The sequence below is a fragment of the Malus sylvestris genome, chromosome 7 (assembly GCF_916048215.2).
Source record: "Malus sylvestris chromosome 7, drMalSylv7.2, whole genome shotgun sequence".
NCBI lineage: Eukaryota > Viridiplantae > Streptophyta > Magnoliopsida > Rosales > Rosaceae > Malus > Malus sylvestris.
Genome location: NC_062266.1, coordinates 28,312,503 through 28,339,495, shown reverse-complemented (window position 1 = coordinate 28,339,495; position 26,993 = coordinate 28,312,503). Strand labels below are relative to the sequence as shown.

Below are 26,993 nucleotides of genomic sequence, written 5' to 3'. Positions count from 1 at the left end.
TAGGGTGCAAATGGGTTTTTAAAACCAAGCGGGATGCTCATGGGAGGATTGAAAGGCTTAAAGCACGCCTTGTAGCTAAAGGGTTTACACAAAAAGAAGGCTTGGATTACACAGAAACGTTTCTCCAGTCTCTACCAAAGACTCTTTCCGAATTATCATGGCTCTTACAGCTCATTTTGACTTGGAACTTCACCAAATGGATGTTAAAACAGCTTTTCTTAATGGGAATCTTGATGAAGACATTTATATGGTACAACTTCCCGGATTTGTTGAAAGGGGGCAAGAACATCTGGTGTGCAAGCTAAATAAGTCTATCTATGGTTTAAAACAGGCTTCGTGGTATTGGTATAAATGTTTTGATCAAGTTGTATAGTCCTTTGGTTTTGTGGAGAACAAAATTGATAATTGTATCTACATGCGGCAACACAAATCTCAATTCATTTTTATGGTTTTATATGTGGATGATATATTGTTGGCAAGCTCTCATGTCCAATTAATGACTGAAACTAAGAGAATGTTGTGCAATAGTTTTGATATGAAAGATTTGGGAGAGGCTCATTATGTTTTGGGCATTGAGATTGTGAGAAACAGGCAGAATGGAACTTTGGGGCCCTCTCAGAAGAACTACATTGATAGAGTGTTGAAGAGATTTAATATGGAAGCTTGCAATGCAGGTGATGTCCCTATTGGTAAAGGGGATAAGTTCTCTCTCTCACAATGTCCTCTAACTGAACATGATCACCAAGTTATGAGAGATAAACCGTATGCATCTCTAGTTGGCAGTGTCATGTATGCACAAGTTTGCACCAGACCTGATTTAGCTTTTGCATTAAGTGTACTAGGCAGGTTTCAATCAAATCCTGGTATTGCACACTGGAATGCAGGCAAAAAGGTATTGAGGTATTTGAAAAAGACACGAGATTATGTACTAAGTTATCATCGAGTTCAAAACTTGAATGTTGTATGTTATAGTGATGCTGATTTGGGAGGATGCATTGATGATAGAATGTCCACAAGTGGATATATTTTCATAATGGCTGGAGGTGCAGTGTCATGGAGAAGTAGGAAGCAAACCACAATGGCTGTTTCTACAATGGAGTCAGAATATATAGGATGTTTTGAAGCAATGAGACATGGCATATGGCTGAGAAATTTGATCTGTGACATGAAGATAGTTAAAAGCATTGAAGAACCAATCAAGATTTATTGTGACAATACTTCAGCTGTGTTCTTTGCCAAAAACAACAGAAGGTCCGAAGCTTCAAGGCTTATGGATATCAAATACTTGAAGCTCCAAGATGAAATAAGAAATGGAACTATTGATTTGGAACATATTGGCACGTTTAATATGGTTGCAGATCCATTAACCAAGGCATTACATGTGACAACATTTCAAAGGCATCTGCCGAATATGGGACTGCATACATCTATCGATAATGTTTGAATGTGGGAGTAAGGTAATTCTCCCAACCTTTAAGTCTATATGTTTGATTAGAATGTGTGCTTATGATGAATACAAATCATATTACATGACGATGTAATGCATTTGTGAAAGTTCGATACTAATCAAACATATAATGATGTTTATAATCTTGCAGCAATAAAGAAAGAATGGCAGCTGCAGTGCCATTTCTTATACGACAAGCAATGTGGGAGTAATGCTTGTAATGAAGAGTTCTCTTGTCAGAAGTTTATTCTCACGCGCGATCTCATTAGAATGCGATTAGTTTGTGATTTTAGTACAAATGGTACAACAAATTGTATTATACTGACTAAAGTTCAACTATTGATTCTTTGAGTATGTTTAAAAGATTTATTTCAACTTTATCTCAATGATGACTTGCTAGTAATTTCATTTAGATGTTTTGATCATTCTCATGTGGGAGAATGTTAGAACTTGTATGTGAGAAGTGAATCAAACACCTAATGAAGACATGAAATAACATTACTTTAAAGAGATATAATATAAAGAAGATTATACATGTTGATCAATGTATAATATAAGGTGAGAAAACTATAAGTATTGTACAAATTAATATAGAGAATGGTTATAAAGAAGTGGAAAACTGAAAGTAACTGCAACCATGATAGGAGGGGCAGTTACATCCTTATAACTAGGGTTTTGATCCCCTTTCTCGGATATATATATGGATCTCTTAATGCTAATGTTGGATCTATCGAAAACAAGGAGTTCCAATCCGTTTCCAAGAGAAAGGAAGATCTCAGCCACGTCTCTATCACCATGGCTACATCCTTAAGTAAGTTTAATGCATTCATTGTCTATCGACATAATGCATTATGCAGAAACTAGGGTTAATAACACTGCATACATACATTGCAGTATGTGGTTCAATTGCATTGTTGGATGTTCAATCTTTTTAAACATACAGATATATATATATACACACACACACACACACACACACACTCATAAGGACTACAAAGCAGACACATATTTCATATTTGTCACTAGTATTATTCGTTTCTGCTTATAAGTGAAGTGTTTTATGTTCGACTCTCATGAATGAGACGATTCAAATTCTCATCCTTAAATATCGTCATGTTAAAACACTACTACAAAATATAACTTTCATGACACTTAGTAAATTTTTAATGACATTCTTTTACTAAAATGTCATTAAAATGATATTATGACACAACTTAAAAAAAAAAGGAAAAATGGGAAGAAAAAAAAAACAAGTTATTGAAGAAGCTACGACAGAAAAAGAAAAAAAAAAGATAAGTGAGTGAAACATAAACGTGGTGTTTATCGTTGTCACTCAGTATGAATTCCCCACTTTCTCACTAACCTCCCACAACTACACTGACTGCCAAATTCAGTTCTCCCTCTCCAGCATCCAAACGCATTCTCTCTCTCTCCCCTCTTGCCGCCAAGGTCCGTCCCCTCACTTATCTTTATCTTTCAGGTTTTCTTGTTCAATTGTTCGCACTTTCTTTTTATGAAACCCTAAATTAGTGTAGTGGATTTGATCTGTTCAAACATGGAGTAGAAAATGCACTCAAATTTACAAATTTAAATTGTGGAGTAGGAAGGCACCTGTCAATTGTCAGAAATCAGTAGAAAATATGCGCTTATGTTTATCCCTCCCCCTCCTCCAAAGAAAGGTCCACCGATCTTTCAATCTCGGATTAATTTTGTTTACTATCATAAGGTCTGTGCTTGCTTGCCATTCTCTTTTGCTACGTCTCTCTCTCTCTCTCTCTATATATATATATATATATATATATATATATATATATATATATATATATATATATATATATGTATATGTATGTATACTTCAAATGGTAATGCATCATTCCATCAAGCAATAAGTCATTCAGGTTCGTGTTGTACTTCTCATTCGTTTCTCTTAATTTAGGGCCTCAGATGAATATGAGCAGATATTATAGATGACAAAAGTAAACTAACCAAATAAAAATTAGAGTGAACGAACATAAAAGTTATATTCTACATTAATCAGAATATCATGCTTGATTATATATATGTTTTTTGGATGGTGACTGAAATATGACCACAAATGAGTATGTGGAATCAGTAACTAGCTTCAATTAGTCTGCTTTTTTTGGGATTATTTTTCTTTTCGATTGTGGATTTTTTATCGTTATTGTTCAATTTATTGGAAGTCTGAAAAACTCATGTCTTGCTTTTGCAAGATATAATGAGTTTGATTAGTAGTGATTAACTTTGATTTTGATGCTATCAGTATGTTGGTTCTTTTATGATTGCATGTATTTCCCCTTATGGTCTTTCATTCATGTTTTATGGTTCTCCATCATTGTATCAACTTTAGAGTGTAGACTCTAAACACGATAGCACCTCAATCCAGTAAGATTGGGTATTAAATATAATTGTGAGAAGACATTTATTGGATGAGTTCTTTGAAGTTATAAATCTATAGCCTTCAATTCTGAAATAAGTGGAAAATGAATTTAAGGATAGCAGTAGATTATTCAGTACATTTCATACATAATAATTATATGCATTCAGAATCCAAGATAACTGAAGAAGTGGAACGATACTATGGTCGCATCTTTCTAACTTACGTCATTTTTATGTAGCTTCTTCCTTGATTGGTTTAGTAGTTTTGTTTGTTTATTTGGGAGTTCGTGTTTGGTTGCTGAAGATTTGATGGATTTTTGCGTTCGTTTTTGGTTTGGTGGCAGTCATTGTTGAATGGATATGGGGAACACATAGATGGTGACTATGATTCCCTCACAGCACTGATATTGTGGAAGCTGGTGTAAGTTAGTATGGAATGTTGTTTTGTTGTGTCGAATTTGTTCGTATGGGTATGAAGTTTCCAGTTTGATTATATTTTAGATTAGCTGAATGACAACTGAGACCGGGCAAATTGGCTCGTCGAAAAGCGGGGGAACGGTTTTTGTGAATGGGAACAATAGCCAAATTGGTATCTCACCTTTCTCTCTATGTTTCTAATAAATTCTTCAGTTGCTTTGTGTTTTCTTCCTATTGTGTATAAAAACTTAATTATGCATGTCCAAGCCCTTTATTTTGGGTTCAAGTTGCTATATTGGTATCTCACTACTATTTGTTTATGCGTTATGCAGTTCATAATACGAAAGAAACAATTTTGAAGTGGTTCTCTTTTTTCTTTTCATTGAAATTCTTGTTTTCCTTTTCAGGTAATATGACATCACTAATAATGCCAGCAGCTACCTTGGAAGCAGTGGGTTATGGTTACATGAGGTGGAAGGTGTGCAGATTATGTTCTTTGTAAGTAATTTATAGTTCAGGTAAATTAATTTATAGCTAACGGTGATTTTTTTTCGAATTATTATCGCCTTCTTATTAGTTAATGACTAAAATTAGTTTTTGTCACATGATTCATTTGGTTGTGATTTGTTGCAGTTCAAAGAAAAAGCTACTTACACTCAATAGGAAATTGATGCATTAAGAATAGAGTGGGCTGAGTATGTTGATGACTTCATCCTAATAGATAAAACACTAGACTAGCTAGCTTGTGAAATTTTAAATTTAAGTGGTTTTATTTTAGTAGGAAATCTCTACACATTTTATTAAATGTGTTGATTGTGAGATTGTTTTTTTGTAATACTTGGATTTACAAATTTATGAAGCAATACTGGTTTATTTAAGGTAAATATCTTGCTTTCTGGATGAATTATTTCAAATTAAAAATACATTATATATGTCATCAAACATATTTAAGGACATGTATTAAACGGCTTATGACACACTTTTTGTGTCGTTGCTAATATTCAATGACACTGCAAATGGTGGCTTATGACACACTTTTTGTGTCGTTGCTAATATTCAATGACACTGCAAATGGTTTCAGTGCTATAGTCCATCATGCTTTACATATGTCATAATTAGTATACCATGACGCTCATTCCTATATTTATGACACATATTCCGCGTCTTAAATTGAAATAGATGACACATTTTTTTAATTCAATAACGCTTGTTAGGCGTCTCTAGATACATGACATTGTGAGTATGTCATGTTTAGTATACCATGTCACTCATTCATTTATTTATGACACTTATTCCGCGTCTTACATGGTAATAGATGACACAAATTCTTAATTCAATGACGCTTTTTAGGCGTCCTTAAAAGTAATACATGACACTTTTTCAACGTCATAAAAATATCTTTAATGACACCCACAAAGATGACGCTAAATGCTTGTGTCATTAAACTTTTAACATGACGCCTAAACTACGTCATGTATGTAAAAATTTGTAATAGTGAAAACAACACGTTCTGTTGGGCTAGGCCCGAAAGTCGAATTCCTCATTAGTGGCCATAGGCCCATCCCATATAGCAAGTCTGATGATTGAACCTTACAAATATATAGAGTTTAAGTTCTGCTCAAGTACTGATTAGTTAGGAAGTTAACATCGCGCAAACCAGTGTTTTGAACTCATTTCACATTGTATCTAGTGAATCCGAACCTTCAATTTTTTAATCATCATTGGAAGAACCAAACTAATATACCATTGCTAGTTATATATGCATTCAATGTCCTTAATTTGTAGGGATTCCTACTTTTAGAAAATTTAGGGAAGGAGCCAAGCAAATTGACATCTAGAATATCACAGAAAAAGTAGCTAAGGCTTCATTATATATTGATTTGATCAGTAAAACTAATTAGATAAGGATTGAAATTCAGAAAAGCACAAGGTGCTAGTTAATTAGTACATGGAAAGTTCTTACAAAACAAAGTACATCAAAGCTGAGATTAATATGCTCATATCCATATATAATTTAACCAACTTGACTAAGTGGGATAAAAATAACCCACCAAGTTAAGTTTCTGAATCAGTTATGGATGTTCTGCTAGCTCTATCTGCCATGCTATATATGTAGTATATATAACACCACCATCTTTATTTGATTTTCCATACATATATAGCTTCAAGGTAGAGATCATACATATATATTTGTGTTTGACCCTGCAACATAACAAGCATATTTCTGCGTCAGATGAATATCTAAGAAAAATTCTTCAAATAGTTATTGCTTTTATCACTTTGAAGCATCATATATTTGTGGTTATAAAAGGATGTGAAAAATAGAAATTTTTTCATGTGATGTGACACCTTCACATGGTGTTGATATTTGAGATTTTATTTAACTTATTATATAATAATATAGACACACCTGTTCTAATATGAGCAGACCAATAATACTATTCGACGCATATTAAAAGAAAGGACAATTCGTGTTACCTGCTATTAGGTGGTGAGTTCACATAATGCGTAGAGCAAATAATTAGTAATAAAGTGAACCTACAGAAATGAGACGTCAAACGTACATATTAATCATGCAGAATAAAAACTAATAATATTCATTATTAAGGGAAAATGATTTTCGCCGAATCCTTTTTATGAAGATCCTAGGAATCTCGTGATCGTAACAGTTAATCGCATATCGTACTGTTAGAAAGCATTTCAAAATTTAAAATTAAATATAAATAATACTTAAAGAAAACTGATCACACATTGTACGATAAACGATCATTATCACGAAATTTTTAGGATTTCTAAATAAATGATCCGGCGAAGATCATTTTCCTTTATTAAGTAAAAAGCCCACAGATACAGATCATACCCTGCCACCAGTTTCCTCTTGAAACACTGTTTGCATTATTCCCATTTGCATCGTCCTCGCCACCATCTTTCTTAGACTAAAAATTAAATTAAAACAATATCATTAGTGTTTACTTCATAAAAAGCGAATAAGAATAAACAACCAAAACAAAACCCTAATTTTTGCACTTACAGTATGGTGCTGGTGGGATTCAGTTGTCCCAGTTCTTGGACTATAATTCTCTCGGCTGCCATAGTAGATTGATGAACTGAAGTTGCATGGCTCCACAGCTTCGTTTTGATACATATTGGAAGCTTTGCTGGTTTTGCTTTCACCCTTATTATCCGAAAAACTTGGACTCCCATACTTCCCAGCTTGATCTCCTAAGTCCTGCCTTCTCTCCCTCCCGGCTCCCTAAAATCAAAATTTAAACCCCACAGGTTAACAAAAAATAAAAAAATAAAAAAGCTGGAATTTGATAATGAATGTATGTCTCACACCGAAAACATGACAATACCAAGGATTTGTTGGATAATCATTGTAGTTTTAAAAAACTAGATTTTAATCTCTAAATAAGATGAAATTTAGAAAAATGTCTTATACAAGATTAAAAATTGATTTTAATCCCTAGATTCTATTAAATGTTAACATATGTATTCAATGTTTCTCTTTTTTATTTATAATTTTATGGTTTCATAAATTAAATTTTATGAAAATATTATAAATTTTAATTTTCATTTATTGTGAGTATCTTATATAAGAAAATATATTTTCGTAGAGATTTTTCGGTACACTTATGTTTTTGCATATTTTTTTATGTGCCACTAATTCATTACAATATATTTAGGTACGAACATTTCGGTACACTGGGTTAGTATAATATGTTTAGATATGGATATTTAGGTACATTAGTTTAGTATAATATATTTAGGTATCGACATTTCGGTACACTAGTTTAGTATCATATGGTTAGGTACGGAATTTTCGGTACACTTATATTTTTGCATATTTTCTTATGTGCCACTAATTTACTACAATATATTTAGGTACAGACATATTCGGTACACTAAATTAGGAAAATATATTATGATACAGACGTTTAGATACACTAATTAGAGGAAGTTAAATAAAATTAATGAATTAAAATGTGTATAATAATAAATTTAAAATTTAATGTAATGATGTTAAATAAGATATCTATTAAATATTAAGACAAAAATATAATATAAATATAAATTTGAATTAAGTACACATTAAAGGTCATACCCAGTGCACAAGGCTCCCGCTTTACGCAGGGTCTGGGAGAGGTGAATGTCGGCTAGCCTTACCCACATTAAGGGACTAAAATCAATATCCAGTCTCACATCAGGTTTTTATTAAATTTTAACATTCTTAAAGGATTAAAGTTCAAAAACCCTGGTAGTTTTTACAAAAGCAAATGAAAACCAAAATCTAAGTCAAATTTTGAAAACTCAAGAAATAGCTTTCAGTTTTGAAACAATTGCTAAAACAAGTTTTGAGCTTTTAGAAAAGTGAAAAAGTGAAAATGAAACGATTATCAAATGATAATCTTAAATAAATAATAAGCATGTACCGTTGATGGGACTGGTGGGAAAAGAGAGCCAAATAATCCCGAGGAGGATGATGAAGAAGAAGATGAAGAGGAGTCCTTGGGACCAAAGAGATGGTCCAGATTCCTTGCTGATGGAGAAGAAGAGCCATGGCTTGCACCACTTCCCACTTTCTTGTTGTTCTCCATAGTAGTGATGAATTAGAAAACTGAAGCTAAAGTTGGTATGTTGCAAAAGCTGCTTTCAGCTTTGTAAACCAACGAACAGATTAAAACTCTCGCCTTTTGATAGTTGTTGATAGTTATCTCTTAACGGTCAAAGACTCGGAAGCAGAAATTGGATGAGGTTCCTAGAATACCGATCAGAATTCAGAAACCAACAACTTCAGAGATAAAATTGGAGGGAGGGCAGATAGGAAGCAGGAAAGGGCACGTGAAGATTTGCAGATGTGGAGAGACTGAAGGTGTCACTCGCTATTTATAAACCCAGAAGGAGAGAAAAAATAAATAGAAAACTAGATTTTAATCCTTAAATTAGATGAACATCTTATACAAGATTAAAAATTGATTTTAGTTCCTAGACTCTATTTAATGCCAACATATTAAATGTTTTACTTTTTTATTTATAATTTTATGGTGTTCATAAATTAAATTTTATGAAAATATTATAAATTTTAATTCTCATTATAGTAAGTATCTTATATAAGAAATTTTTTTCGTAAAGATTTTTTGATACACATGTTTTTGCATATTTTCTTATGTGCCACTAATTTATTACAATATATTTAGGTATGACCATTTCGATACTCTAGGTTAGTATAATATGTTTAGGTACGGACATTTCAGTACACTAGTTTATTATAATATATTTAGGTACTGACATTTTGGTACACTAGTTTAGTATCATATATTTAGGTACGGAATTTTTTGGTACACATATGTTTTTGCATATTTTCTTATGTGCCATTGATTCACTACAATATATTTAGATACAGACATTTTGGTACACTAATTTAGTAAAATATATTATGATATGGACGTTTAGGTACACTCATTAGAGAAAGTAAAATAAATATAATGAATTAAAATGTGTATAATAATAATAAATAATTTTAATTTTAATTTTAAAATATAAATATAATATAAATTTGAATTAAGTACACATTGGAGGACTAAAATCAATATCCAATCTAACACTAGGTTTTTATTGAATTTTAATCTTCTTCAAGGATTAAAGTTCAAAAACCCCAAAAATAAACTAGAGTTAGCTCTAAGGTTGGACTATATTCAGTTTTTTATATTCATAACAGATTAATAATATAATACCTGTATCTAGCCATTTTAATTTACATTATAAGTGCATGAAATATTAAGTATGTAATATATATTTTATAATATGTAAATTAATAACGCTATATATTGGTGTAACACTTTTCAGTGGTTTGCATGCATTATTATGCTATTCTTACCATCTACTTATACAATCTCTCTAAAAGAGATGATATCCGTATGCGTTGACGAATCCTATCTTTATTAGTAAAATGACACAAATAAATAGTAAGTATAACATTATTTATCAATGTTTCAATTCTAAACCCATCACTTGTCTCTGGTCCCCAAGTGCCCTTAATTGTATACACATCTCCCCTATTTTTTGACACATGGGTGCATCATTTCGACGGTAGAACTTCAACCCCAAGTGCACATCTTGCCAAATCTAAGCCCGTGTACATCTTTCTTTTGGTTCAACTGGGGCTTTCATAGGAGGATATGCCCGTTTACCTAAAATAGTTGACTCCTTAAAAAGTTTAGAACAAGACTAGATTATACCATATTGTGTGTGCCTGTCTTCTCTGATAACTTTTAAGGGAATCGGTACCAAATGCAATAAGATATGAGAACTTTTGAACCATTGTTTTTCTCGGTTGTAAGATTAGTTATAATTGAAATGTGTTAATAAAAAACACTACTAAACTTTTTATGTGTAAAAGTTCAATGTTGTGCTCAAGTTAGAAAAAAATGAAGTATTGGTGAGCCTAGTAGGATAATAAACACGGGTCAAGAATAAGATGCATATCATTTCTTATAAACAAAATGTCCATTATACCGTCAAGATTCCTTAAGAAAACAAGTAAATACAAATAACTTATACATTTAAGGAAACTTGATCATTTTCTTTAAGGCTACAGATCTCATTAATTCCAAGTTATTCTTAGGTGTGCTAAAGATGATTAAATTTTATTTTTAAATATACTTAGGATCAAAAGAATAACTCGTGATCAACATGGCAACTAGCAAAAGATATTCCACATGGTCAATCGGTGTAACGTTGTTATGAAAAATATCAACCTAAGGATTCCTCAGGCTTCTCATTTGTTCTTACAAACATATGCTAATTACTTCGTTTAGTTAAGTAATTGGATAAAGATGGCATCAAGTTACGTACTGAATAATCCCTTCCTTTCAGCTCTGCCGACCAGATACTTTTTTTTTTTTTTTTGTCAAAACTGCCGACCAGATACTTTAATTGGATGATTATAATTAACCAATGAAGGGCTTACACGTATGATGTTTAGGACGTGTAAGTAATGTTAGGATACAATATTTGAATCACATGATCTCGAAGATACGGTAGTTGAAGACAGAGAAAATTTGAGCAATCGTCCTTAAATTTTGGTTCAATTGGAATTTTAGTTCGAATTAAAAATTTGTGAGTATTGATCTATGAATTTATTATAATGTAGAACAATTGTTCTTTTGGCTAATTCCGTTAGGATTTTCATCCATTTTTTATCCTTTTAAACTCTTTATTTTGGTTGAAAGTTCTAACGGAGTTGGGTAAAAAAGGATATTGCTCCATTTTATGACAAGTTATGAGACTAGTACTCACGAATTTTTAGTTCAAGAACCAAAACTCCAATTGAGCTAATATTCATAAATCACTGCTCCAATTACCCTTTAAAGGAATTTTAATCTTTGAAGTTTGATATCATCATGCCTCTAGGTTCCTTTTGGATAGCTTGGGATAAGCACTACATCTTCCGTTACATGCACCGGTATTCTTTCCTGGAAAAGTTGATCACATGTTTCTAAATCCAGAGAAAAGCTTTTCCATATCCTGCCATATCTATTCACAGCATCCTTTTTCCTTCATTTTCTAGGGAAAGTTGATCTGAAGAAGAAAATACAGATTTTCCCTCTCGTAAGTGATCCTTTGCACAGTTGGCATATTGCTAATTTATAACATGTCGGTAGTAGTGGTTTGTCAATTGGATGGATCGTAGCTTTGATCCAGTGGGTTTTGGTTGGACTTGTGAAGTTTCAGTCCTATCCTTAGATGTCCAACCAATATTTCAGGGACAAAGAATAATGAGTTTCTCATTTGAGGTCGATTCTTGTCAAAAGCAAATTTGAACCATATTACTGCTAACCAATTATAAGGCTAAGCCCACCACTTTCCTCTTTAGTATAGATAATATTGTTTGTTAAAAAAAAAAAACTTAAGAGTTCAATCAGTTGGCATTTTGTGTGTTTGGCATTCCAAAATGGTTTAAGGTGAGTTTGATTATAAAATAGTGACTCACAACTATTAATTATGGGTACAATGTTATAATGTTATAAGAATCAAACTCACCTTAAACAAATTTGGAACGCCAAACACAAAAAAACAAAAAGAAACTTAGAGTTCAATCAGACTCACCTTAATTTGTAGTATTTTTTTAAAATTTGTGTACCATTTTATGGGTACAATGTTACAATGTTATCTATGTACCATTTTTTAAAATTTGTAGTATTTTCTTTTTAGTTTTATTTTGTACCCATGTATTAATTTCTTTTAGCGCCTATATTTTTTAAAAATTCATTTGTACTCATAATTTCTTAATCTTTGATCTGTGCCCTAATTTATTTATAATGTACCCATTCTTCTTTATTAATGTACCACTTTGTTATATGTGAAATGTACCAATTTTTTTGTAAAGTGTACCAATTTTTTTTAACAATATGGATACATTCTTTTGCCATTTATTATTTCTTATTTTTACATAGTTTTTATCCTTTTATTCAATCAAAATGTTTGAATTTTTTTATTGTAACCGTTTCTAATAGTATTATAATGAGGGATTTTAAATTTATAGGATTATAAATCTCATAAAATATCAAACAATTAATGTCAAAACTATAAAAATATAAATATTAATTGTAATATAATGAGGTGTACAAAGTCAAGGAACTTTGATCAAACTTTGAATACCATTAAGGTTTTAGTCAGAGAATGTTAAGGATTAGGGACCGCATCGAAAATCTTTTTTTTTTTAATACAAGTGTCTACACTAATTCTACTAAACTGCGGGAAGGAGGAATCCAACTCGAGTGTAGATTGGTGGCATGCGTAAATCACCTTATTCACACACTTGCATTAAGGTATTGCATCGTTCAAATTTCATAAGTGAAACCCTTAATGTTTTTAATCATCATTTGATATTATCTCTGCTAAAAAAAAAACAATCAACTTAAAAATTGTTTAGCTATTCATATGTATCAAATCGATAATTTGGGCAACAACTAATATCCTCATAACAAACTCTCCATTCAGATATAATACATATACATGTACTGACTGATCTCCAAGTGCATTGATCTTGCACATATAATCTTAAATGATGATTAAAAAATAGGAAATTTTAATGAAAAGCTCTCGGTATTGTTCATTTTAACAAAAAACCACATTTTTTACACTAAAAAGTCAATCATGATACTATTCATTTTATCCTTTATTTTGTCTTTATCATTAAAACTCAAAGTTTTGAAGTCATTTTCATTATTTTTCCTTAAAAAATAAGCGGTTCTAGTTATAAAATTTCTACTATAAGACGGCCGGTAACTCTACAAGCAAATAACCGCTTGCAACCTTTTCTTAGTGCATAACATGTGCAATAGTCTTCATCGATGGTTATCCCGGCCCGATGGTTATTGTCCTTGATCATATCTGCTCAAAGAAGAAAATGATCCGACCCAGTTTACGTACTTCGACCATGATGACAATTGAAAAACTAGAGAGCCAGTAGCCAGTTGAAGAAATATTGCGAAATAAGGTAGTTTTTACTTCATTCAATTTTTGGTTATAGGGAAAGACGGTACAAAAGCATATTAAACGTGGTATCAATTCCATGTCTAACTTTTCCAACAGAAACTGCTTTTGAAAAGAAGAAAAACCTCCTGACCTACGTCACATGCCATGCATCCATATTGACCCACTACTAGAATTATGGTTACACGAACACCGATGTTTGCATACCATTGCAATTGGTGACCATAGATATAGAGCAAACATTCTTAGTATTTTTTTGGTGTCTTTACAGTTGGATGCCGTTGATATCGGTGGCCTTCAAAATTGAGACATCAACTATTGGTGTCTGTTAAATAACTTTATTTCTTAAAAATACTTTTCTTTTGCATTTTAATTTTATTATTGATTTTTTAGGCACCGAAGTGGTGCTAGTTTTTTTTTTTTTTGAAAGTTGCGATATAAATTGCAAGGGGAGAAGAAATCTCTTGAGAAGAAAACCTATAGATGCAAGTGAAAGGCAAAAGGGAGACAGGCCAAAACCCATAGAAGGACAGAGCCTTCGACCCTAATAGCATCTCTCGCCCAATATTACATCAGTGATGAAGTCAGCCGTTTCCTCGAACCAGGAGCAATTGCAGGATGGGGACAGGGCGTAGCGGGTAAGACGGTGAGTGGCCTCGTTTGGTTGGCAACGAGCGTGGGCAGCGGAAACTGCACTCGCAAGATGCTAGTTATCTGCTTCTCAAACCTCGTCCTCTCAATTTCTCAACAGATAAAGTTCCTCAGTTCAATATTATTTTTTTCAATTGGGTTTCATACTATCAAATTGGGGGTTCAAGACATAGAAGTGATTTTGGGGATTTCCAGAAGGTAACTTTTAGTTTCTTATATTTAATATTAAAAAATTTTCATGTCAAACTGTTCAATTTGTTTATCATGCTTCTTAATCTGTTTGATTCTCCAATTACTCATGTTTTAGGGTTCAACTAAAGAATTTATTTATCGGCTTCCTAGTTTCTTGCCCCTTTTGTTCCTCATTTTTAAGCTTCGTTATATTAATGACTGCCCGACCCATAGTATTGAGTATATGAAATATTTTCTTCCTTCTTCTAGTGAATTATATGAACTTCTTATTATCCCCTGCACCCTAAAATCCATTGCAAGTCTCATACATACAATGTCACTCATAAAATCGATTGATTTTTTGTTTTCCTGTTACAAATGATTCTTTCATACAATATATACTCTCCCTTGTAGTTGCGTTTGTAAATTTTTGTCTCTTATTCGCATACTATATTTACTTAATTTGTTTCAGTTACGTATTTTACTTGACATCTTAATCATTAAGCACCTTATTGTTCCAATTCTGGAAACTATTGATTATATTCAAGTAAGATGGACAAAAGTTGGGCCACTTTGAATTCGGTTACAAAGGATTACAGAATAGGGTTAGCAAAATTTATCTCAAACTCATTGGAAGTATCTTCTCATGATGGCAACATCAAATGTCCATGTGCTAAATGCTTGAATAGGTTCTGGTTGAGTAACAATGAAGTCAAAGTGCATCTAATTGTTGAAGGTATGGACCGTTCATACTTGGAAGTCCTATGGGTATGGCATGGAGAGACATTTGGTGACCCTCTTCCAAGTAGCCAAGCTGCACAACAAATTGCTAGTGTTAATACTCTTCATTGTGAACTAGGCCCCTTGCTTGAAGGTATTTTCTCAGGTACCAGTGCCTATTAATAATCACACCGGTCAAGAAGCTCTAATACCTGCATATGCACGTAAGTTTCAAGCCATGGTGTAAGACACCAACACAGAATTATATTCGAGTTGTGGTATGAAGAAAATGGATTTCCTCATACAAGTATTTCAAAACAAGTGCTTATATGGGTGCAGCGAAAGTGCAGTGCAAGCTAATCTTCAACTTTTCAAACATATACTCCCAAATATTCATTCATTATCAAAGAAGCTTATGAATACAAAGGCATTGTTGAAAAATTTCATGTTGCCTCACCAAAGGATCCATGCATGTGAAAATGATTGCATGTTGTATCGAAAACATGACAGTGGTTTAGATGTTTGTCATGCATGTGGTGTGTCCAGATATACAACCGAGGTAGATGACACAACGCCAAGCAGTAAAAAGAGAATACCTCAGAAGGTGCTAACATATTTTCCTATTACACCTCGCTTGCAAAGGCTATACATGTCTCGACACACCAGTGAAGACATGTGTTGACATGGTTTTTCTCTCCTCGAGGATCGCTTCTTAATCATTTGCAACAATCAATTGATCTAAGGGCAACCGATGACTTGGTGGAGCTTGTTAATGGACCTAGTAAGTGGTGTAAGAGATATAAGATTTTTGTATGCAATAGGTTCAGGTTTAAAGTAAGAGGCACACAATCCAATTGGAAATACCAAAACTATGGTGTTTTCCTACAGTCTAATGTTCCAAGTTATGCTAGCCCACGTGACTGGAACCCTGTTACTGGTTTGGTAGACTAATATAGGGTTTTGACTGATGTATTTGAAATCAAGTACCATATGGAATGCAAAGTGGTATTATTCAAGTGCAACTGGTTTGATGGCACTTCCAGAAATACTGGTCAGGGAGTAAAAATAGACAAATATGGCTTTATATTGGTTAACTTTAATAATATTTCGTATGCGAGTGGCCCCTTTATATTCGCATCACAAGCACTACAAGTGTTCTATGTACAAGATCCAACATATATTGAATGGCACGTTGCAATAAAAAAAGACCACGTGGTTTATTTGATATGTATGATCCGTGCGATAGATAGGATGTGGAACATGCAACTGGTGATAATGATGAGGTTCGAGTTAGAAGTGGTGTAGACGCCCAAGACTTCGAAGAACGCTTGTAATAGTATCTCACTTTTGATTAAGGTAATAGTTATAGGAAGTATTGATTCGATGAAAGTGTTGTAGGATATGGAAATATTTGTATATTTTGACATTCAATCTTGAACCAAGCATTGCCCTGACTATTAGTTTTTTGATTTGGTATTATATGCAATGTATTAAATTGGTGTCTTTATGCGGCAACTTCAGGTAGGAAGGATGATTGGAGGTGCAGTGGAGCATGGTGAATGTCACTGGCATCAGTAAGTGAAAAGTTACTATGGTTCTTTTTGTGAATTTTACTTTATGTGTATACTAGAAATGCCATAGGGAAGGCATAGAACCAATTGGGTGGATTTTGTTAGTTATCAGATTGACGTGCATTGGATGTGCATAGCTACATAGGTGGGATAAAATGCACCGTCATCACCCTTAGGGTATTTGGCTATGTTGGACAATATCGTTGAATGTAATATGCTTTCTTATGTAGCACAAACCTTGTTATTGATAAATCTATTGTATATAAAGTGTGGTTGGTTGGAAATGTGAATCCTTTTGCAAATTTAAATTTCATGTGAATTTTATATTAAGAACATGTGTTTTTGTTGTACTTTTATGCGCAAACGGAAGCGAATTCTAACAAAGTACCAATATCAACGTCGTAGGTGAAAGCTAAAACAAACAATCTCAAACTAACAAAAGAGATTTATGTGGTTTGGTGTAAAGCTTACGTCCACGAGTGAAGCACGGCGAGGAATTTCACTAAACAAACGGAGATTACAAAAAAGTATTTAAACTCTCACAACCCAAATCCCACATATTACAAACCTTAAACCAAACGAGTAGAGAACTCAAACAAATGGAGAAGATTCTTCCAAATTGCTCTCTTAACTCACAAACTCATAAATTGACTCTCACCAAATTGCCACACGAAAGAGCCACACAAAATACACTAACCCTAAGGTCCTATTTATAGTGCATAGGACTTAGGTTACAATAAGAATCATAATAGGAAGTAAATACAAATCCTAATCAAATAGGTAATTAACAAAATCTCTCCACCAAGGAAACCAACTAAGAAGTCAAAATCCAAGCCCAATAAGGACATCAAAACCAAATAGGTAACATAAACATAATTTTTTGCATCATCTTAATTTTGAGCCGTAAAACCCAACAATCTCCACCTCGGAGAGAAATTAGCAAACTTCCAAATCAAATACAAACTTCCAATTTGGGATACCAAAATACAAACGTAAACATGCACCAAATTCTTTTGAAATTGACCTATACTTAGACTAAAAAAATCCAAAAGTCTTCAAACTTGAAATGTCCTCAAACTCCTTCTCTAACAAATTCCATTACGGAAACTAACAAATATGAAACAAAATTCAATCAAAAGCTTGAACATACGAACAAAAAGTGCGAATTGCTCTCCACTCAAAGAACTTAAGTACCAAGCTCCACCTCCTTGCATAACCTTTAGAGGAGTTTAGAACAACAATCTTCTGCAATGTTTGCATCAACACTAGCAAAAGACTTATCAAACGGCTTCTTTTTGCCCTTGAGTTTATGGCAATCTACTTTCCAATGACCTTCCTTATAACAATAGCTACAAGTGTTGTTTCCAAGTTTACACATTTCCTTATTCCTTCCTTGAACTACCAAAGCTCCATCTTGTGTGTCAGACACTTTATTCTTTACTCTTTAGAATTCAAAGCGACTTTAACATCTTCCAAACTAAGACTTTCTCTACCAAATAGCATGGTATCGACAAAGTGTTGATACAAAGGAGATAAAGAACACAACAAAGTTATCGCATATTCCTCATCACTAATTTGGTCTTCCACACTTTTCAAATCCATAATAAGTTTATTGAATTCATCAACATGCTTATGAATTGACGTACCTTCATCCATACGAAGAGTATGCAAACTTTTCTTCAAATACAACCATTTAGCAAGGGATTTGGTCATATACAAGCTCTCCAATTTGAGCCACAACTCTAGTGTAGATTTGACGTTACCAACTTCACACAAGACTTCATTAGATAAAGTTAGCAGGATTGCTCAAAGTGCCCACTCCATAACGTCTTCTTTTTCTTCATCGGCAAAGCCTTCACACCTTTTAGTGTTTTCAAAAGCCCTTGTTGAACTAACAAAGCACGCATCTTCAATTGCCAAATACCAAAGTCATTGTAGTCGAACTTTTCAATATGAACTTTCACCGACGACACAGAAGGCTTCATAGTGACTGCCAAGCAAAACCCAAGCCAAAACCTAGCTCTGATACCACTTGTTGTACTTTTATGCGCAAACGGAAGCGAATTCTAACAAAGTACCAATATCAACGTCGTAGGTGAAAGCTAAAACAAACAATCTCAAACTAACAAAAGAAATTTATGTGGTTCGGTGTAAAGCCTACGTCCATGAGCGAAGCACGACGAGGAATTTCACTAAACAAATGAAGATTACAAAAGAGTATTTAAACTCTCACAACCCAAATCCCACAAATTACAAACCCTAAACCAAATGAGTAGAGAACTCAAACAAACATAGAAGATTCTCCCAAATTGCTCTCTTAACTCACAAACTTACAAATTGACTCTCACCAAATTGTCACACGAAAGAGCCACACAAAATACACTAACCATAAGGTCCTATTTATAGTGCATAAGACTTAGGTTACAATAAGAATCCTAATAGGAAGTTAAAACATATCATAATCAAATAGGTAATTAACAAAATCTCTCCACCAAGGAAACCAACTAAGAAGTCAAAATACAAACCCAAATAAGACACCAAAACCAAATAGGTAACACAAACCTAATTTTTTGCATCATCCTAATTTTGAGCTGTAAAACCCAACAATTTTAATATAGTACAAAGCTATTACTAAAATGCATGTAATACAATTCAAAATATAACCATTTGGATAGCTGTATGTTGTAATTAACACCCACCTTGGCACGTATATCTTCAAAGCCACTGATCCTAATATAGACACATAGGATTGGTGTGCGTATGAGCATGAATGGCACCAAAGTTAGTTGCAACATTTAGCCACTGAAAAGAGGGAGAATGAGATATTTTGAATTTTAGAAATAACTATAAAATATAAAAATGATGTACTATTCATATACACACCAATGCAATATTGGTGGTGTTTGTAACAATAGAGACTTCTACATAGGACATGTACTCTTATTTAGTGGCTGTTTGGTGGCAATTGAGGTTTGCCACCAATGTGAGTGTCCACTCTTTATAATAGACACCAATAAAAAGAGTGTCTTTTAGCCAAAATTCTATTAGTGACCTTTGGATATATCCACAAATCAAGAAACAAGCATATTAGTCGGTATGCTCAAAGAAGTGGGAGTGGGAAGTGAGAAAATGCAGCTGGCTAATATTCCTAGCTCTCCCACCACTGGTTACTTGATCGATTGTTGTTTTGGCATAATTTGCATGGTAGGGCTTGCATTGTCCATACGTATATCGATCGATGCATGATGTGCCAACATCTAGAACAAGTGGGTGAGTAAAGATTTTTATGCCACCATTTCATGTGTGTACGTAGATGTTTGCAAATGTCCCCACCGAAGTTTTTCGGTCTTTTATTTTTAATCAGGAAGGTTCCAACTAAAGTCTCGTTGATAACTTGATCTACTGATAGCTACAACCTGTATAAACGGGCAACGAGGGATGGGGCCTTCAATCAAGTAATCAACATAGGAGAAAATCCATGTTTCCCATGTAGACCAAAAATGAACAATCAAATATACAATTAGATTGAACAGAGAACTATAAAATATCCTTAAATGGGTACGATTCAAATTTCGATGTACTGCATCATATTAAAGGTTCATAAATATATAATAATTTAATTTTCATTTAAAATACATCATCATGATCAGTACGTTGCACTTTTGTTTCATTGGAGCCCTATCTAGCTTCATGCAATTGCTTATTCATACATCATACATTATTACACATACCTTGTTCTCAAATCACAAAATACACAACAATGGGGCTCCTCACTTGGAAATTACCATCATCCCAAACCAGAGAACCAGAGACTATGGTTTTTTCAATCAACCCTTTCACCATGACTTGAAACGATAGCTCCTGCCAGAGAGATGTGAACTTTAGAACGCTTGGATTAACTTTGATTTCAAGTCCTGGTGGTGCATTCACTTTAGCTTTATATGTGGACTTTGGTGATCCAACATTTGTGACGGTCCTATTGAAAATGCCATTGACGGATTTAGGGTTCGAGGTGGAAAGTGCAACAGAAGGATAGTTTAGATGACCACCGAGTGTTCCATGACTAGATTGTGATAATGAGCAACTATCCCCGGTAAGAGCTTTCAATAATTTGGTACTATAGCCATGTGCACACAAAAAATTTACGTAACCGATTTCAGTAGCATCATATACCAAACCAGGATACGGAGCCCTACTAGGATTTATTAGGCCAGCACCATATGCGAATTCGGCTTCAGGTTTAAGATTGCACTCATAGGCAAAATCGTTACAAATTAATCAAACATATAAATCTTAGGTAATACAATGTACATCATGGACAAAGTCTAATTATATGTAGAGCCTCTTTCACAAGACTTGGTAACATGATATCTGACAATAATTGGTCACACGACTCATCAAATATGTGAGAGAATGGCTGTATTGTAATGGGTACATTTATGAAAATGCATCTATACCAGTAGTCGTAAAAGTTGACAAGATAGCAGCAGGTGACCAATTGGGGTGAAATGATTTGACGTATGCAGCCATGCCCGCAGCATGTGGGCATGCCATTGATGTTCCCGAGATTACATTGTATGAAGCTACTCTGTCATCATCTTCAACACCTGAAACTGGGGGAATTGGAGGCCATGCTGCTAGAATGGAAACTCCAGGAGAAGCGATATTTGGCTGCAACATATAGGAGAAAACAGGAGAAGCGATATTTGGCTGCAACATATAGGAGAACCTATTCGGTTTGTTCATTTTTTAAGTCGGCATTCACACACCTACGGGGCCTTGAAGTTACCTTGAGAATGTTAGGAGTGTCTGGATTTGGACCCCTTAATGAGAATGAAGGTACATATGGGGCCAGTGCATCCCTACCCTCAGTACTTTTCCAAATTGTTGTTGTTGGGTTCTTACGAATCATTACAGGGATTCAGGATTTATTAGTAATAACATAATAAAGGGTCTTTTGATTTATGTTAGTTTCGCACATTAGCAATATTTTAAATCAATCATCCATTGTCATTCTCAAATATTGATACCTGGTTGAGTTTACGTAATGATGAAGTTTGTTTGTTTAGGTGTTTTGATGGATTGTTTTGGATGGGTTTCATAGAATTAGAATAGCAGAGAATAGAGAGAACTTGGAGTTGGTACTGACGACTTCAAGGCTGTTTAAAATGCAGCAGCCATAATTTCATTAAGAAGATGAGTGATTGAAGGGTATGGTGCATTGCCATAACCCATACTCTTTTATAGAGTGATTGACAAGAGACTCAAACAAATATTTTTACCTTACTTCTCCAGATTTAATCCTACCCCTTCATTTGGGTTTAAGTGATTTAATATGGAGTGTACATTTGTCACTTACACACTCACACATATTCAAATTGAAACTAGCCATTGCAGACTAAAACCCTTCATTTCTTCATTCTTCTTCGATGCAGACTGAATCTAAGCTCGAGAGTTCCTTGCTGCCTTCGATCCATCGACTTCATAAGCAGTTTAGCTTCCAACACTTCCTTCTAAACTGCTTATGGGAGTCAATCCAAGCAATCTCCTCAGGTAATTGAATCTTTCATTCGGTAATGCTTTTGTGAAAATGTCCGCGATTTGATCTTCTGTGCTGCAATATATTAGCTTGATTGTGTTGTCTTGCAATGTCTATCTGATGAAATGATATCTTCTCTTAATGTGCTTTGTTCTTTGATGAAATACTGGGTTTTTGGTCATGGGAATTGTAGAGGTGTCGTCACACAGAAGTGGTGTGGCTTCAACTTGCAATTTGCCAAAGTCTTTGAGTATAAACCTTAGCCAAATAGCTTGAGCCGTTGCTTTTGATGCACTCATGTACTTTGCCTTGGTTGTGGATAGTGCAACACTTTGTTGCTTCACAGAGGCCCATGAAAAATCCCCTGATCCAAAGGTGAAAGCATAGCCCGATGTGCTTCTGCTATCTTCACTACCACCCCAGTCACTGTCACAAAATCCAATTAGGATAGTTGACTTCCCCATTTCATACTTGATGCCATAATAAAGCGTTCCTTGCACATATCTTAGAACTCTTTTTGCTGTCCCTATATGTATCTTGCTAGGATTCTGCATAAACCTAGAAAGTAGGCTTGCTGAGAACATTAGATCCGGCCTTATTGCAGTTAGGTATAATAGACTGCCAACAATGCTTTTGTAGAGACTAGCATATGCAGGTTCACCTCCATCATCCTTCTTAAGCTTCTCATTTGCAATTAGAGGTGTAGAGACTGGTTTGCAACCTTTCAAACCATACTTTTCAAGTAAGGTTTCAACATACTTCCTTTGATGAATGCAAATGCTGTTTGCCTCTTGAATTACCCCAATGCCAATAAAATGATGCAAGAGGCCCAGGTCAGTCATTTCATACCTCTTCATCATTTCTTCTTTGAACTCTTCAATCATTGCAACATCATTTCTAGTGTAGACAACATCATCCATATAGATTGAGACAATAAGTGTCTTGTTGTTGCTTTTTGTCTTAGTATAGAATGTAGCTTCACTAGGACTTTTCTAAAATCATTTCTCAGTGAAATAAGAATCAATCTCATTGTACCAAGCCCTTTGAGCTTGTTTTAGGCCATAGAGTGCCTTCCTTAGCTTGTACACCTTCTCTAGAAATGCTTCACTTGTGAACCCTTGAGGTTGTTCCACAAACATCTCCTCCTCCTCTAACACTCCATTTAGAAATGCAGATTTGACATCCAATTGATGTAGCTTCCAACCTTTCTTGGTTGTTAGGGTTATCTAGGTCCTTATGGTGTTTAACCTTATTGCTGGAGCAAAGGTTTCATTGAAGTCTACACCAGGCTTCTGCGAGTAGCCTTTAGCTACCAACCTTGCCTTGTTCTTTTGCACAGAACCATCTAGGTTTAGCTTCACTTTGTACACCCATTTCACTTTAATCACCGACTTGTCACTTGGTCGATTTACAATTTCCCAAGTGTCATTATTCTCAATCATTTCAAGCTCTTCCTTCATTGCTTTCTTCCAAGCCTTGTCTTTCACAACTTCTTCATATGTTTCTGGTTCCACTACACAATAGTTACATGTAACATAGATCTCATCCAAGCTTCTCAACCTTATTGGAGTTGAACTTGGAATTGTTATTTGTGATTAACTCGGTTGTGGACTCATGCTTGCTTGCTGTGAAGGCCCTTGTGTGTCACCATTCTATGTGGTTTCTTCTTGAATTGAAGTTTCCATAGGCTCCATTGTTTTCCTTTTGTTGAGGTTAAGTTGTACAGAGACATTGTCCTTCTCTTTTACCCTTGTTTCCCATTTCCATGTTGAGGCTTCATCAAAGATAACATCCCTTGATAAGATTATCTTCTGAGTTGACAGGTTGTAAACTTTGTACCCTTTCTCACTGGTACCATAACCCACAAAAACACCTTTGTTGCTTGATTTCTCCAACTTTTGCCTTAGTTGTTGAGGAATGTGAGTATAGCACACTAAGACAAACATTCTCAGATGCTTTACAGAAGGCTTTTTTTCACTGAACACTTCAAATGGGGTCTTCTTGTTCAATGCTTTAGTAGTGCACCTATTCAATAGGTACACTGTAGTATTTACTGCTTCACCCTAAAATGTATAGGGCATGTTCTTCTCATGCATCATAGACTTAGCCATTTTGACTATAGTCTTATTTTTCCTTTCTGCAATGCCATTCCGTTGTGGTGAATATGCCATAATGAGTTACTTCTTTAATCCCACACCCTCACAGAATGCATTGAACTCATGTGAGGTGTACTCACCTCCTCTATCATTTCTCAGTCTTTTGATTTGATATCCACTTTGCAATTCCACCATTGCCTTGAACTTCTTGAATATTGTGAATACCTCAGACTTGAACCTCATGAAATACACCCAACACATCCGTGAGTAGTCATCAATGAAGGTTAGGAAATATTTGTTTCCACTGATTATTGTTATTTGCATTGGTCCACACACATTCGTGTGAACCAATTCGAGTGGCTTTGTTGCCCTCCAAGCCTTTCCAACTTCAAATGGATCTCTGTGATGCTTTCCAAACACACACCTTTCATAGGTTTCACTGCATTGATCCAACTTTGGTATACCTTGTACCATTTCATGTTTTTGCAAATTTTCTAGACTTGTCATGTTTAAGTGACCAAATCTCTTGTGCCATAGCTTCATGGAACCTGTCACACTTGCTTTCTTTGCCACATTTTCGAGGTACTTCAACATAAGTAGAAAGCTTATGTTTTTCACTTCCACTCTAGTCACTAGGTTTGATAGGGACCTGTCATCATAGATCTCGACCACAGTTCCCCCAAAGAGTAGGAAATAACCATACTCCATCATTTGACCCACACTAAGTAAATTCTCATCCAATCCAGGCACTAGCATCACTTCCCTTATACATCTTCTTCATTTCTTGGTGTTAATGACTAGAGTTCCTCTTCTAGTGGCTTTGACAATGTTTCCATCTCCTATTTTCACTTTTCTAGTGAAGTTTGTGTTAAGGTCAATGAGTAATGACTCATGTGTAATCATATGGTTCCTGCAGCCACTGTCAATGTACCCTACTTCATTGTTTTTTCTCCACTTTTGCATTGAAAACACAAAACACATTTGCTTTTTCTTCAATTTGGTTTGCACAGTTCACTTGCTGCACATTCTTTGATCTGTAATCCCTCATGATGTGCCCGAACTTGTTACATTTATGACATCTAGGCTTGTCCTTGAACCAACACTCCCCAAGATGAAATTTGTCACAGCGCTTGCATTGTTTCTTAGTTCTTGGACTTTCATTTGAGTTGCTGCCTTGGTTAGGTCTAGGGTTTTGATACCCATTTCTTTCCCATTTCTTGTTCTTGCCCTTCCACTGTGGTTTTTGTCTGCTTGCACTAGCTTGACTACTAGATCCAACAGAGAGTGATTGAAATGCTTTCTCAGTGGCAGAATCTGCATGCCTCTCGAGCCTTTGATCAAAAGCTCTTAAGGATGCCATCAGATCTTGCACACTAAAGAGTTTCAATGTCTTTGGTTTCTTCAATGACACTCATTATTAAATCATAGGGTTTAGTTAAACTGATCAACAGTTTCTGGACAACTCTCTCATTAAGCAGTTCTTCACCATGTGTTTTCATCTTATTTACAACATCACATAGCCTAGTAAAGTAGTCTTTTAATAGCTCATTTTCCCTCATTTTTGTATACTCGAAATCTCATCTAAGGGACTGAAGTTTTACCTTTCTGACTTTGGTGTCTCCTCTGTACTCTTGTTGTAAAACTTCCCAAGCTCCCTTTGCAAACTCTTCATTTGTTATCCTTGGGAAAATGGTGTCTGAAACAGCACCCTGGATGATCCTAAGTGCTCTAGCATCCTCCATCCGATTCCACTTTAGTGTTTTGAGTTGTGTTTCTGTGAGGTCATCCTCTAGAGCATCGACCTCCATCTCAGGTAGTTCATACCCATGTTGAACTATGTCCCATAAATCATAGGACTTGAAAATGGTGTCATTCTTATTCTCCAAAAATCATAGTTCTCCCCATCAAAGATTGGAGCTTTTAGCTCACTGCTACTGCTTGATCCCTTCATTTGTAGGGTTGTTTTTGTTGTTGTTGTTGAGGACACTACGTAGGTGCTCCTAAAGATCTCAACTTGCACAGATTACACCCAGAAAGTTGTAAGATCGGAAACTAAGCTCTAAGGCCATGATGAAATTTGTTTGTTTAGGTGTTTTGATGGATTGTTTTGGATAGGTTTCTTAGAATTAGAATAGCAGAGAATAGAGAGAACTTGGAGTTGGTACTGACGACTTCAAGGCTATGCAAAATGCAGTAGCCATAATTTCATTAAGTAGATGAGTGATTGAAGGGTATGGTGCATTGCAATAACCCATACTCTTTTAGAGAGTGATTGGCAGTTTAAGTATTTCTACCTTACGTCTCCAGATTTAATCCTACCCCTTCATTTGGGTTTAAGTGATTTAATATGGAGTGTACACTTGTCACTCACACACTCACACATACATTCAAATTGAAACTAGCCATTGGAGACTAAAACCCTTCATTCTTCATTCTTCTTCGATGCAGACTGAATCCAAGCTCGAGAGTTCCTTGCTGCATTCGAT

At 34.6% G+C, this 26,993-nt stretch overlaps 2 protein-coding genes and 1 long non-coding RNA gene across 5 annotated transcripts; 1 reads left to right on the top strand and 2 right to left on the bottom strand.

The window, feature by feature from the left end:
* The first annotated feature begins 2,575 nt into the window (after nucleotides 1–2,575).
* LOC126629946 (uncharacterized) lies at nucleotides 2,576–5,145 on the top strand. Of its 3 annotated transcripts, none has more exons than XR_007625899.1 (5): nucleotides 2,576–2,896; nucleotides 4,189–4,265; nucleotides 4,346–4,433; nucleotides 4,669–4,759; nucleotides 4,895–5,145. It is a non-coding gene; the product is annotated as an uncharacterized LOC126629946 (long non-coding RNA). The 3 variants fall into 3 exon arrangements; XR_007625897.1 differs by having other exon boundaries at nucleotides 4,669–4,763; XR_007625898.1 differs by having other exon boundaries at nucleotides 4,669–4,779.
* A 956-nt stretch (nucleotides 5,146–6,101) lies between these two features.
* On the bottom strand, nucleotides 6,102–9,162 carry LOC126629941 (uncharacterized). The gene is made up of 5 exons (XM_050300114.1): nucleotides 8,695–9,162; nucleotides 7,293–7,514; nucleotides 7,122–7,197; nucleotides 6,740–6,799; nucleotides 6,102–6,463 (listed from the first exon to the last, which is right to left on the bottom strand). The coding sequence occupies exons 1-4, from the start codon at nucleotides 8,857–8,859 to the stop codon at nucleotides 6,783–6,785; spliced, it is 480 nt and encodes a 159-aa protein (XP_050156071.1). The 5' UTR covers nucleotides 8,860–9,162; the 3' UTR covers nucleotides 6,102–6,463; nucleotides 6,740–6,782.
* Nucleotides 9,163–25,444: 16,282 nt separating this feature from the next.
* On the bottom strand, nucleotides 25,445–26,315 carry LOC126630253 (uncharacterized). Its single transcript, XM_050300353.1, has 2 exons — nucleotides 26,109–26,315; nucleotides 25,445–25,906 (listed from the first exon to the last, which is right to left on the bottom strand). The coding sequence occupies exons 1-2, from the start codon at nucleotides 26,313–26,315 to the stop codon at nucleotides 25,445–25,447; spliced, it is 669 nt and encodes a 222-aa protein (XP_050156310.1).
* Nucleotides 26,316–26,993: the final 678 nt, after the last annotated feature.

Bases quoted from the DNA above. Each gene is read 5' to 3' on its own strand.
- LOC126629941 (XM_050300114.1), bottom strand. From the start codon at position 8,859: ATGGAGAACAACAAGAAAGTGGGAAGTGGTGCAAGCCATGGCTCTTCT. The intron at 7,515-8,694 runs GTACATGCTTAT...TTTTGATTTTAG, and splicing joins TCCCACCAGTCCCATCAACG to GGAGCCGGGAGGGAGAGAAG. The intron at 7,198-7,292 runs GTAAGTGCAAAA...TTTAATTTTTAG, and splicing joins AATCCCACCAGCACCATACT to TCTAAGAAAGATGGTGGCGA.
- LOC126630253 (XM_050300353.1), bottom strand. From the start codon at position 26,315: ATGGAGGTCGATGCTCTAGAGGATGACCTCACAGAAACACAACTCAAA. The intron at 25,907-26,108 runs GTAAAACTTCAG...GTGTCATTGAAG, and splicing joins GAGACACCAAAGTCAGAAAG to AAACCAAAGACATTGAAACT.